The sequence below is a fragment of the Schistocerca piceifrons genome, chromosome X (genome assembly GCF_021461385.2).
Source record: "Schistocerca piceifrons isolate TAMUIC-IGC-003096 chromosome X, iqSchPice1.1, whole genome shotgun sequence".
Lineage (NCBI taxonomy): Eukaryota > Metazoa > Arthropoda > Insecta > Orthoptera > Acrididae > Schistocerca > Schistocerca piceifrons.
The window spans coordinates 224,194,011-224,208,934 of NC_060149.1; the positions used below are offsets into that span (position 1 = coordinate 224,194,011).

At 39.1% G+C, this 14,924-nt stretch overlaps 1 protein-coding gene across 1 annotated transcript in view; it reads right to left on the bottom strand.

Moving 5' to 3' along the window:
• Positions 1 to 571: 571 nt before the first annotated feature.
• LOC124722260 (glutaryl-CoA dehydrogenase, mitochondrial-like) overlaps positions 572 to 14,924 on the bottom strand; it is a 40,266-nt gene continuing 25,913 nt past the window's right edge. The window contains exons 4-6 of the mRNA XM_047247448.1: positions 14,543 to 14,703; positions 14,334 to 14,456; positions 572 to 634 (exon numbers count right to left, since the gene is read on the bottom strand). Coding sequence (XP_047103404.1) covers positions 14,392 to 14,456; positions 14,543 to 14,703 — 226 coding nt within the window. The 3' untranslated portion in view covers positions 572 to 634; positions 14,334 to 14,391. The remainder of the gene's footprint in view (positions 635 to 14,333; positions 14,457 to 14,542; positions 14,704 to 14,924) is intronic.

Consider the following 14,924-nt stretch of genomic DNA (forward strand, 5'->3'; position numbering starts at 1 on the left):
AGGCAACTATTGCAATATTACCATATTGTCAACATGCATGTGTGAGCATTTTGACTGTTACCTCTTACACCAATCACAAAGTAACTACTGGTGTTACTTTTCATTTCTTATTGATGTAACTAACTGTGTGTGTGTCATGTTGATAAATATAAAACAAAACTAGGTCCCAGCTCTCTGGCAGAAACGTGGCATCTTTTTGACAATATTCAGGCTTTCATTTCAACAGAGTCATATAATAATATAGAATAAAATTTTTAATATGATGTTTTTGGTATTGCACTTTATTGAGTAAAAATAAAAATTATTTATTAACAAATGCATCATGAAAGCATTTTTAGTTCATACAATACCGCAAGCAACTTTGGTGTACAGAAAATATCATAATCTGCAGTCTTCAGTATTAGATTCATAGTTACAGACTAGATGTTCATTACTTAAAGCTACAGGACACTCATTATTCCAAAACTTGTGCAGAAATGTCTGTGTTGCATCTTCTGATGCTATGCTCCATGTGTATTGCATACCTGTACACTGATTTTGAGACAGTATGGATTCTCACTGGAGTTTTTTCCATGTTGGAGGACGATCACAAACTTTCACCATTCATGACACAAATTGGCACTTTTGGTACAACCTAAAATAAAAGAGTATTTATCAAGAGTGTTTCCAAACTGCTTACATTTATATGCAGTACACTGACACTAATAAATATTGTTCAAAATATTAGATATTTCATTGAGTTTGATCCTCCTAGTTGTGTCTCTAACAGAAATATGACTTTCAAATAATAAACTTTCTTCCAGACAATGTAACTGCCATATAAGAAACAATATTATATTATTAATACTGTGGAGAGGCCAGAAAAATGTCGTTCCAGAAGAGGGGCAGCAGCCTCTTTAGTAGTTGCAGGGGAAACAGTCTGCATGATTGACTGATCTGTTACAATAATGTCAGACAATATGGCCTTGCTGTGCTGGTACTGTGAATAGCTGAAAGCAAGGGGGAAACTATAGCCATTACTTCTCCCAAGGACATGCAACTCTACCATATAGTTAAATGATGATGGGATCCTCTTGGGTAAAATATTCCGGAGGCAAAACAATTTCCCATTTGGATCTCCAGGTGGGGACTACTCAGGAGAATGTCATCATTAGGAAAAACAAAACTGGCATTCTATGGATTGGAGCATGCAGTGTTAGATCCCTCAACTGGGTAGGTAGACTATAAAATTTTAAAAAAAGGAAATGCTTAGGTTGAAGTTAGATGGGATGGGGATTAGTGAAGTTTGGTAGCAGGATAAAGAGAACTTCTGGTCAGGAAAGTACACTGTCATCAATAAAAAATCAAATAGGGATAATGCAGGTGTAGGTCTAATAATGAATAAGAAAATATGAGGGTTGCCCAGAAATTAGTGCACCACATTTTTTTCTTCAACAATCCTTTATTGAAGATAACAAGAATTACACACATGAAAGAATGGTGTTTCATCTACATACCCTATTTTTCCACGTAATCTCCATCCCATCTTATGGCCTTCCTCAAGCGCGAAATAAGGGCGTGTATGCCCTGTCAGTACCAATCCGGATCCTGGTGGTGGAGCCAATGCTTCACTGTGTGAATCACCTCCTCATCAGCAAAATGTCTTCACAAATGGCATTCTTTAATGGCCCAAACTAGTGGAAGTCCAAGGGGGCTAGGCTAGGTGTGTCAGGTGTGACAGACACTGCTGCAAATAATGGAGCTCCACCAAATCACCTTCTGACGACCTCACCCTCCATGCCCAGCAACTAACTGTACTTCTGTTGACAGCATATGCTCCATAGACTGTGCACAAGCATTTGTGAATATTCACCACAGTTTCTTTCTCTGCAGTGAGAAATTCAATGATGGCATGTTGCTGTAACATGCATCTCCTACAGATGCCATTTTGAAACTGTCCTGCAGTTACACTATCTGTCAGAAGTGACAGAATCTTGACGCGCTCTCTCTCTCAGGAGACTTCAAATAATATATTTGGAATACTCTGCATTTGTAGCATTGTTTTTGGCTGAGAAAAAAAAATTGGTGCTTTACTTTCTGGGCGACCCTCATAGAATGTGGGTAAGCTACTATGCGCAGCACAGTGAACACATTATTATACACAGGATAGGCATAAAGCCAACACCCACAACAATAGTACGAGTTTATATGCGAACTAGCTCTGCCGATAATGAGGAGGGTGAAACAATGTATGATCAGACAGAAGAAATTATTCAGACACTTATGGGAGAGAAAAATTTAATTGCGATGGGTGACTGGAATTGAGCAGTAGGAAGAGGAAGAGAAGGGAAAATAGTAGGAAAATATGGACCGGGGGAAAGGAACAAAAAAGTAATCTGTGTGGTAAAATTTTGCTCAGAGCATATTTTAATCATCACCAATACTTGGCTCAAGAATCAACAATCATGGAAGACACCTGAGATAATGGGAAGTTTCAGATGATTACATAACAGCAAGACAGAGATTTTTGGAACCAGATTTTAAACTGTAAGACATTTGCGGAGCAGCTGTGGACTCTGACCATAACTTATCGGTCATGAACTGTGGATAAAACAGAAGAATCGATTGCAAGAACGATGGAAATGAACACGGTAGAAAACAAATTGATAGCTTGAGAGATGAAATAGTGAAGGCAGCAGAGGATCTAATAGATAAAAAGACCAGGCCTGCAGAAATCCTTGGACATCACAGGAGATACTAAATTTAACTCATGAAAGAAGAAAATATAAAAATTCAACAAATGAAGTGCCAAAAGAGAATACAAATGTCTAAAACACGCAATTCACAAAAGTGCAAAATGGCTAAGCAGAATGATAGAGGAAAAACATAAATCTATAGAAGCATATATAACTAGGGGGAAGACCGGTACCACCTACAGAAAAATTAAAGAGGCCTTTGGAGAAAAGAAAACTAGCTGTATGGCTGTCAAGAGATCAGATAGCAATCCAGTACCAAGCAAAGAAAAGAAAGGTAGAAGGAGTATATAGAGGGTCTGTCCACGAGAGATGAAGTTGTGGGCAATGTTATAGATATCAAAGAAGACGTGGACGAAGATGAGATGGAAGATATGACACTGTCAGAAGAATTTGACAGAGCACCAAAAGACCTAAGGAGTTGACAACATTCTGTCATAACTACTGATAGCATTGGGAGAACCAGCCATTACAAAGCTCTTCCATCTGGTTTGCAAGATGTATGAGACAGGCAAAACACCCTCAGACTTCAAATAATAAATCTAATTCCACAGAAAGCAGGTGCAGACAGGTGTGAATATTACTAAACTATCAGTTTAATAAGTCATGGTTGTAAAATACTAACATGAATTATTTACATAAGAATGAAAAAAAACTGGTAGAAGCTGACCTCGGAGAAGATAGGTTTGGGTTTTGGAAAACATTGGAACATGTGAGGCAATATTGACCCAACAACCTATCTTAGGTCTTTTAAATAGGTTGAGGAAACGGAAACCCATGTTTACAGCTTGTGTAAATTCAGAGAAGGCTTTTGACAATGTTGACTGGAACACACTCTTTGACATTCTGAAGGTGACAGGAGTAAACTAAAGGGAGTGAAGGATTATATGGAACTTATACAGATATCTCAGTTATAATAAGCCAAGGGCATGAAAGGGAAGCAGTGGTTGAGAAAGGAGTGAGACATTGAGAAAGGAGTGAGACAGGGTTGTAGCATATCCACAATGTTACTCAATGACACTTTTATTTTAGCAATTGTTGGGGCGGGAGCTGCAGTCACTGAATGTGCTGCACTCTAGGTGACTGTTATTCTATGGATACTTACCTCTCCTGTGCACAGAAAATAATGGTGTTTCTTCAAACCACAGTAAATACTCACTTGCAGAAAAAACAACTGTTTAAAATTTACCACTGCATATATCTTCAAAGGAAAAGGAACCAATAATGAAACGTTCTCTGAATGTGCACCACACCTTTTCACTGCTAATACAAAGGTATTTCCACAATTAATCAAGCTATATGTATACACATTTCAATTACTTGAAAAGTGTATCTCATCTGCCTGCATGACATTTGTTTGATTGGATGATTGATTTGGGGGAGGGAACAAACAGCAAAGTCATCAGTCCCATGCATGACATTTATGTCCATCCATATTATTTTCCATTTGTTGTGTGTTGGCCTGATGCAGCTAAGTTTATTGCAGGTCACTCTAAACAGTATGTATTGTCAAAGTTTTTCATCATCGTTATCACTGAGAAACATGGCACCACACCCTCTCAGCTACTGTTCAAAAACAGTATGAACAATAATGGAAATTCATAAACTGTGAGTTACCTTATTACGTTATGGTATGGGAAGATTTCAACTTACTAACTATAGGCTGGAAAACTCTATAATGATTATGGCAAGCAATAACAACAGGGATTTGTGTGATATTGTTATGAATCCTTATCTAAAATTTACCTTGAACAATTAGTAAGGGAAGTGACTTATAAGGAGAAATGTCTTAAATCTAGTTACAAATTGGTCATAACATTTTAATTTAGTTAACATAAAGCAGAGAATCAAAGCTGATATAGCAGTTATAGCATCACCAGCATGAGTGTTATTAGATATGTTAAGAAAGGCAGATAGATATTTCTCATTAATAAATGTGACAAGAAACAGATTTCAGATTATCTGAGCAGACAACATGAAACATTAATCATTCTGCTGTTAGCTGCCCTAAATGGTTGGTATTCCACAATTTTCACTCTTATAAACGACATAAATTGATGTTACAGTATTCATCTGTGGCATGCTAGTGTAGAATATGTGACAAATTCAGCTAAGTAAAAAGACCCAAACATTGCACATGTTTATTTAAATATGTAAACTAACTTTCAGTTTTTCCATGGTGTGAGACCACGTCATGTGTCAGGTAAAACTGATGTAGAATTCTAGAAATATTTTATTGTTTGTATTAAGGCTTGTGTGTATCATAATATATTGTGTATCTTCAAACATCTGTGAGTGCTGCAAAAGATCTGTACTACAATGTCAATTGCAAACTACATTTTGGCAGCAGAACCCATCATTTAGACAACCACTGCCTCCTGATTTCAGTTGGTACACGTGTGCTAAATGATACATTTTTGAGAATTTTTGGAAGCTCTGAGTGCTGTGTGTAACATATTTCACAATAAATCAATGGTTTTGAGCTATAGTTGTGTACTCTGCAAACTTTAGAAGCAATATATTTTTGGAAAATCATTTCCCCACGTGAATCTGTTAATGAAGATGATTTCAACAGAAGTTTGAGACAAAGTAATCTTCAACAATTCACTGAAATTTAACAAAAGCCACTTTCTTGGGTGTTGAAACTTCATATCTTAAAAAGGAACTTGGAGGCCTTGTAGGGTAATAAATCACGAAACTAAAAAATCCAAGATTAGTTTAAAGTTACTTGTTTATTGTTCAACAAAAACAATCAGTTTTTGAAAAAATAATTTAAATTTAATTGGATAAATAAAAAAAATCTACTCACCAAGTGGTGGCAGAACACACACATAAAAGAAAATTGTAATTAAGCAAGCTTTTAGAACCAGTGGCTCCTTCTTCAAGCAGAAGGATTGAAGGGGGAAGAAAGAGGGGTGAAGCAAAAGGACTGGAGAGGTCTAGGAAAAGGGGTGGATTTTGGGAAAGTCACCCAGAACCGCAGATCAGGGGAGACTTACCACACAAGATGAGAAGGAAAGACTGATTGTTGGGGACTGCATCAGATGATATTTGAAAACCTGAGAGCTTAAAGGTGGAACACAGGGTAATATGCAAGACAGAGATTACTGCTTACACATCATGCACGAGTTAATAAGAGCAAAAAGATAAGTACATTGTATGTAACAGATGTGGGAGGGGGTGGTGAAAATAGATAGGTAAGACAATGAAAGATTTAGAAAACTAAAGTGGAGTGAAGAGAAGAGTAGTTACTGTGAAGAAATGCTGGGATGGAAGAAGTTAACATATACTAAGGCCAGATGGTTCACGAGAACCAAGGACATGTTGTAGTGCTAGTTCCCACTTGCAGAGTTCTGAGAAACTGGTGTCTGGGGAAAGAGTACAGATGGCATGTGTGGTGAAACAGACTCCGAGGTCATGGTTATCATGTTGTAGAGCATGCTCTGCAACAGGATATTGCATGCTCCCAATATACACCCTCTGCCTATGCCCATTCATCCTAATTGATAATCTGGTGGTTGTCATGCAGATATAAAAGGCCAAACGGTGTTTACATACCAGCTGGTACAAGACATGTCATTTCACAGGTGGCTCTCCCTTTGATAGTATATCTTTTGCCAGTTACAGGGCTGCTATAGGTGGTGGTAGGAGGGTGCATATGGCAAGTCTTGCAGTGAGGATGGTCACCGGGCTAGGAGCCATAGGGTAGGGAGATGGGTGCAGACGGAGCACAGGACCCGACAACAATATTGCAGAGATTGGGAGGGCAACAAAAAGCTGTTCTAGATGTGATGGGTACAATTTCAGACAGAATGAATCTAATTTCATGGTATGTTTTTAGGAAGTCATGGCCCTGTTGAAGTAACTGATTACACATTAAAGACCAGGATAATACTGAGTCACCAGTGGTGTGCTTCAAAGCTGTTTTTACAGTGATCAGCAATACGAGGATTGGATGGGATGGCTTGGGAAATCTGCTTTTGAACTTGGCTGGTGGGGTAATTATGTGCAGTGAAGGCTGAGGTGAAATTCTTGGTGTATTGCTCTAAAGAGTTTGCATCTGAACAAATACGTTTGTCTCAAATGCCAAAGCTGTATGGGAGGGAACATTTGACATGTCAAGGCAAACGTATTTGTTCAGATGCAGACTCTTTACAGCAATACACCACCAGTCTCACCTCAGCCTTCACTGCACGTAATTACTTCACCAGCCTAGTTCAAAAGCAGATTTCCCGGGCCATCAAATCCAATCCTGGTACTGCTGATCCCTCCAAAAAAACAGCTTCAGAACACAACACTGGTGACTCAGTATTGTCCTGGACTGGAATGCATAAATCAGCTACTTCGACAGGTCAATGACTTCCTAAAATCATGCCCTGAAATGAGATGCATTCTGTCTGAAATTTTTCCCACCACATCTAGAACAGGTTTTCGTCACCCCCCTCCCCTCCCCTCCCCTCCCTGCTCCTCCCCTCCCCTCCCCTCCCCTCCCCTCCCCTCCCTGCTCCTCCCCTCCCCTCCCCTCCCTCACCCCCCAATCTCCACAATATTCTTGTCAGACCCTATGCTCCTTCTGCACCCATCTCCCTACCCAATGGCTCTTACCCCTGTGACCATCCCTGCTGCAAGACTTGCCCTATGCACCCTCCTACCACCAACTATAGCAGCCTTGTAACTGGCAAACATATACTATCAAAGGGAGAGCCACCTGTGAAACAACACGTCATGTACCAGCTGTCATGTAAACACTGTTCGACCTTTTACATCACCTTGACGACCACCAAATTATCAATTAGGATGAATGGACAAAGGCAGAGGGTGTATACTGGCAACATGCAACATGCACGCTCTACAACATGACTATCACGACCTCGGTGTCTGTTTCACCAAACATGCCATCTGGATTCTTCCTCAGACACTAATTTCTCAGAACTCCGCAGGTGGGAACTAGCACTACAACATGTCCTTGGTTCTCACCACCCACCTGGCCTTAATTTATGTTAATTTCTTCCACCTCAGCATCTCTTCACAGTAACTACGCTCTGTGTGCTCTCAGGTTTTCAAATCTCATCCGATGCAATCCTCAATAATCAGTCTATCCTTCTCGTCCCGTGTGGTAAGTCTCCCCCAACCTGCGGTTCTGGGTGACTTTCCCAAAGTCTACCCCTTTTCCTAGACCTCTCCAGTCCTTTTCACTCATCCCTCTTCCTTCCCCTTCAACCCTTCTGCCTGAAGAAGGAGCCACTGACTCTGAAAGCTTGCCTAATTACAACATTCTTTTATGTGTGTGTTCTGCCACTGCTTGGTGAGTAGATGTTTTATCTAGCCAATTAAATTACTGTTTGTTGTTCAGATAAACATTGCACCACCCACATGCAGCCCCACTGTGAATGCTGCTCTCAGGCACTGGGTGAACTACTTGGTGTTTGCAAGTAATTGGAAATTGTCCAGACTGCTATCAAGCATTTGAAAGCCGGTGTGAATGGATGGTTGGGTAGACTTCTGTCAAAGGAGCGTGAACTACTACCCTCTCCCAAGGGTACTGTTCCTTCTCCAGGAAATACAAGATGTCAACAACTAGACTTTGAGTGGTGAGTCAATGGTTGGTCCAGAGGTAGGCCAGGACTGGGAAGAACTTCAAAGTTCTACACTTATCACTTTTACCAACAGGTTTAAGGTGCTGTCTCCCACTGGAATGATAACTGTTGGGGCAGTAGGACTAAAAAAAAACATTGTTCATTGTTCATTGGTAGCATAGTAGGATAATGCAGTCAATCTACACAGGAAACTGCTTAAAAACACTTCCACATTCCATTTCAAGTGTATGGGGCCCATAACAATTAGTACTGACATGTATATTGAATGTAAACAAGTAAAAGTAGTATGAATGGTCACAGGTTTGTTTGACTCACAGGAATGCTGAAAACCTTAAACTGGCACACACTTGAATATAGATGCCATCTGTTACTGGTAGTGGTGCATACACATCTTGCTGCCAGCCACAAGCACTAGTCATTTTTTTAATAGAATTATTCTTAGTCTCGCAGCCCAACCGAGATGATGCAGCTGTGCCAAATGAAGACACCACATGGGCTTGTCAACAGAGGTTATTAGTCGAGGCCACTGCAGGACAGCAGTTTTGCACACTACATCTCTCCACAGACTTATAGAGGCATGACACCACTGGCCACTCATGTACATCCCCGGCAGCACAGCCAACTCCTGCCCAGGGGGCAGGAGGTTTCTTCCCATGCACACCAGCCACTGCCAGACAGGGGGCCTAGTGTGGTGGGCACCCCTGCTGTGATGTCAGCAGATGGTACTTGGGGCCACAGAAGCCATAGCAGCATAAAATTTGCACAATGATGGTGCAGGGTCCATGCAACCAGCTTATGTAACAAGGTCACTGGCACGATATAGTGCCGCACCGGCAACAAGGGTTGTGCGGGCAGACAGCCAAGCAGAATTTGGCAGCCAGCTGGACACTGACCCTATGCATCAAGCAGTTCAGATGTGTCAATAAAAGAACTTGTTACATTTGCAGCTGCCGTCCTCTGCCATCTGGGCTCGACCTCAGCTCCACCACCCATTTGCAGCATCCTGGCTTCTAGCCACCGCACCCTGCACCACGAGCACTGTACCTTAATCAGTCCCACAATCAGCAATTATTTTGTCAACACATCAGTGAAAAGATCTGTGCTCAGCTGTGAAAATAAACGTGTATGAACTTCCTTGTGTAGTCAGTCAGTGATAGGTGTAAATATGGATAAGGGAGACATGATTGTTGAACCTGTTAGAGCGCTATCGATGAGTTATCCTGCCACTGTCAAAAGTCCATTATATTCGGTAACTAACTTGGCCAACTAGTGTTATTATCTGGAGAGAAAGTGGACTGATTAGATGAGTATTACTAATGAAATTATTTTTATAAACTGCTGATACTATGAAAAAGTGTGAGAACTGGTCATCAGTTGCGTGCAACTTAATCTGAATAAATAAGGAAGAGTATCAAAATTAAATCAATGGTGTTACATCCGTCCCTGAACTGTGAGAACACCAACTAATACAATTTCAGGATCTGAGACTAAATTATTCATGCACCACTGAGGACTTGCAGCGACACTGCCAGATTGGTACCTTAGTAAGGTGGACTTTATTATTATTATTATCATTATTATTATTACTATTACTACTACTACTACTACTACTACTACTACTACTACTATTTTTATACGCAAACTATCTATGAACTGAAGTGACATGTAAAGGAAACGGGTCAATGCTGGCACATCAAGAGTCCCAGAATCACTCCTCATCAATACGTACTTGTCAGAAGTACAAACAATGGCTTTACTGCGTTCAGGTGTGTCTTTATTGTTTCTAGATTGTTTTTGTTGTGAAAAACTGTAGACAATCATTTCATTTCACACTGACTTTATAATCTGCAGAATATACCAGCCACAAACAAGAAATGCATGATAATATTCTTCAAATTACATAGACGTACACGACTGCTGCATTTGTCTCCCTGTCTGGAGTGCGGAGATTCCTGTGCCTACATGGGGCAGCCTGTGTGCACAAATCAGAAGCCCGTGTGACTCTGCGAAGTTGCATTCACCCCCTCACTTCTCCGTTCAATGGCTACATGCACCTATAGTGCACGTCATTTATGTTGGCGGCCGTGTTTAGGTTCGTTCTGCGCATCTGACGTCACAAAACACAGTCAGCCAATGAACAGAGAACGACGTTGCCAGATCTCGACTGCAGTGCAGAGCACGGATGAGTGTTTTCAGTTTTAGAAACGTTCAGTCATAAATAAAGTAAAAGAACAAAATCAATGTCTTGATAGCAGACTTTCTTTTATAGAAAGTTTGCAAAAAGCATTCTTTATACCAATTGCTTCATATTCTATTAATTAATTAAACCTAACAAGTAATAAGACTCCTAATTCAGGCGATAGCAAGGAAAAGTGTTTGTATCAATCTCACTAACCGCTTTTTCGCAATAAGGAACAGCGGTAAGTGTTTATTTCCTATTTTACTTTGACGAAGCGTCAGTAATTCATAGTCATACCAACAGTGTTTGTCAGTATTTTGCATGACGTGTTAGACTCCTCATGTAGTTACATTGTAAGATGAGCTGCGTTAGCGTAATGGTTAAGGTGTTGGGCTACTAAGCAGAAGGTTATAACGGTTAAGGTGTTGGGCTACTAAGCAAAAGGTTATGAGTTCAAACCTTGTGCAGTGCTTAATATTTTCTTTATTTAAAAACAATATCGCAGTGTCTTACTTCACGAATTTTATTCGTTTGAATGCAATTTTTTGAAATTTCTAGTGCTTTGTCTCTTCATTAACCCTTTCGCTGCTGCAGACACGTGCTCCCCGCATTCCACGCTGTGCGTGATTTTGTCATCACTGGACTGCTAGTCTGTGCAGACACATGGTGTTCCCACTGCTTTGACACACTTATCATTCGATTTCACAAAAACCATTTGGCCCAAAAATTAGATTTTTACACATCTTCTTGACTGATATCTTCCCCCCATAAATGACTTAATTTTGTTTCAATGTTCAACACAGTTATTGTGCAGCATTAAATGTAGTAAACCATTGCACGAAATTTTGAAGAGTTTGCAGAGGTAAAAGTCCATAGAGTATACTTTCCGTATGGTCGATTTTAGTTGCCACAATGTTGAGATTGAAATGTGGACAAGATACCTAAATTTCATATAAAATTTACTGTATAACAATATCTCATTTAATTTAAGTATCACATAGGTGTCATATGTAATATTGAGAAATATTCCATCTTTCGCGACTGTAACAAAAGTTTTATTTACACTGGGCAAGTTTGGCTTTATTTTAAAGCACTTCAATCAACGAAAGGTATGGCACATACACAATGGTACTCATGTTCTCTTTCTTGTTTTTGTTCCACAGTTGCAGTTTTACCAATGGTATTGAAATATATTCCTCTTCCGCAACTGTAATAAGCGACTTATTTAGACCAGACGCATTTCTCTCTTTTGAAGCATCTTCAGAGGACAGTATTTTGTCTCCTCCATTGCCAAGTCACCTTTCATAGTTTTGTGCTGCGGTAACACAATATTCAACGTTTGTGTCGGCTGATCAGTGTTTTAGCAAATAAATGCTGTTTGTGTGTGCCACACACAAAAATTATATTTGACATAGCTCAGAACACTTCACTGATAGATGGAGTCCTAATGTTTTTGTAAGTCCACAGTTTTGTTTAATGTATTTTGTCTACTTCCTTTTGATCGCTTGAAGTGCTTTTAAATAAAGCCAAATGTGCCCAGTGTAAATAAAACTTTTGTTACAGTCGCGAAAGATGGAATATTTCTCAATATTACATACGACACCTATGTGGTACTTAAATTAAATGATATATTGTTATACAGTAAATTTTACATGAAATTTAGGTATCTTGTCCACATTTCATTCTCAACGTTGTGGCAACTAAAATCGACCATACGGAAAGTATACTCTATGGACTTTTACCTCTGCAAACTCTTCAAAAATTTCGTGCAATGGTTTACTATATTTAATGCTGCATAATAACTGTGTTGAACATCAAAACAAAATTAATTCATTTATGGGGGGAAGGTATCAGTCAAGAAGATGTGTAAAAATCTAATTTTTGGGCCAAATAGTTTTTGTGAAATCGAATGATAAGTGTGTCAAAGCAGTCAGAACACCATGTGTCTGCACAGGCGAGCAGTGCAGTGACAAACGCGCACAGCGCAGAATGCAGGGAGCACGTCTTTGTATCAGCGAAAGGGTTAATGCGGCCGTGGTAGCTTTACTTCATGAACTGCGCGCTCCCCCCTAAATGTAAGCTTGCGAACTATTCTATACTATGGCACTGCTTCTCTTGGTGCGTGCGTCGTGTGCAACTGGCAACGCAGCAATCTCCCGCATCTGGGCGGGCATGCGTGAGCCGCCAAGATAAAAGAATTGAACTATAGTGCACACATAAAGTTACACAGATGTAAACACACCATTACAAGCAGGTTAGTTTACATGCATCTAGCAGTAGTTTTGTCAGAGAAAGTTGTTGTTGGGTCAAAAGAAAACTTCACCTGATAAGACAATAAATTATGAGACAGAATTTCTTCCCAGTGCCTATTTTCTGGGGGCAAAACTGTTAGTACGGCCATAACATACAAAATTATACAAAAATACCCTAGCTTTCAAAACTATCTGCTGCTACTGCTGCTGGTGTTTGTGTGTGTGTGTTTGTGTGTGTGTGTGTGTGTGTGTGTGTGTTTTGTATGTTCCACATCTTCTCCTAAACCAGTGGACCAATTTCAACCAAACATGATATACATATCCATTACTGTCAAGCAACAATTGCTGAGGGGTAAGAACCACCTACCCACCACAGTTCAGGACATATGACTTCATTAACACTGAGATGCATGAAAAACTGCTACATTGTGCATGACATTTACATTTTTTACTCCTTTGCTACTAACTCTATTCGCAACACATTTTGCAGACACTATCCACAAAAGCTGCTGAATGTAACTATAAAATTATATCATTGTATGATATACAGATCAGGAGAAACTTTTGCATCATGCATGACATTTAAATAAACTTATTCTTAAGTACTAAAACACTCCTAGTCAAGTCAACTTAAGGTAATCCCTTACACCTGCTTGTGCTTTTAGCATGTTTGAACTGTGAAGCACAAACGGCATTAGATGAAAACTATAGCTGCCTACAGAGATATGGAGAGGCATTGCCATAGTGATGTTCACAAAACTGCACATCTCACACCAAGTATACTGCTCAAATACATACAAGGTTTCATTTCTAATAGAAAATTGGCAAAATTAATATCCACGCAATGCTGGGTTTGTCAGCTAGTAAGTCTATAAAAATCAGCAGCAGGGTGCAGTGCTGTTTATGAAAGAAGACAGTATATTGAACATTTCAGAAACAGAAGTCAGTGTTTCCAGTAAATGTTCAGTATTTATGAGAAATAACATGTTCTTACATAGTACTTGAAAGTCAGTAATAAAAGTTAGTGTGATCTTATAATCTTTTAAATGAACAGATGCATCACCCATGGGGCAAGTGAACAGCAGATCTATTTCCTAATTCTTGTCAGTAAACTTTTACTTGTGTTTTCTCTTTGTATCAAACTGATGTTAGACATATGATTTATCTATGGATAAACAATAAACTAAACAATTGTGGCTTCATACTTCTACAAACATTATTCACTGTATAGGAATCATAGCCAGAGTTAGTAAAGTGTATGTCCTGTTTTCCTCATTAAATTTTCCACACACAGTCAAACATCAGTTCAGTGTCAGTTATTATTAATAAATTTTATGGACAGAAAACTAGAACTTACAGTGTTGACATAAAATTTACACTTCATATTGCAGGTAAGTGTGGCTTGGTGGTAAAGTGCAATCTTTGGATTGGTGACTGATTTACTTTTTCTATTCCAGATAAACTTTGAGTAAAACACACTGGATATTCTCATTCAGAATACAGCAATAAATAAATATGTACAGTATTATTTACATATTTTAGAATCACAGTGAATAAGTATTGTCACACGTACCTCAGAAAATACAGCAATGCATAAATATTCAGTAGCAACACAATATTTAGTCCAGTTTTTAGCTAAATGCTTGTATTCCAGTTATAGCTCTCCCAAGAATGAGAGCATGGATATCGTGAGTACCTATAACAGATTGATCAAGTGCAGTTGTCCATTATTTGCATTCAGGAAACAAAGAGGAAAAAGACAGAAAAAGTATATGACCTTACCTTCATATGTATTGACTGATTCCAGATTCAGAACATGTCTAATAATATGATATTCATCAGAAATGCCATTCCCACCCAACATGTCACGGGCAGTGCGTGCAATGTCCAAAGCTTTTCCACAGGAATTACGTTTCAGTATTGATATCATTTCTGGAGTACACCTTAAAAGAATATGTACAAAATGAAACTTTACTTATATGGAGAAAATGAAGATGGTTTAATATGTAAGTGAGAAAGTGAGGAATTTGTGTAAAATCTTGAGAACAGCTATTTTTATTATATTATTATGAAACACACAATAACAAATGGCTTTTCATGTAAGACAACTTTTGTTGGTGAAACTGAAGCATATAATTAGGAGACCACTCTTGCATCACAACAT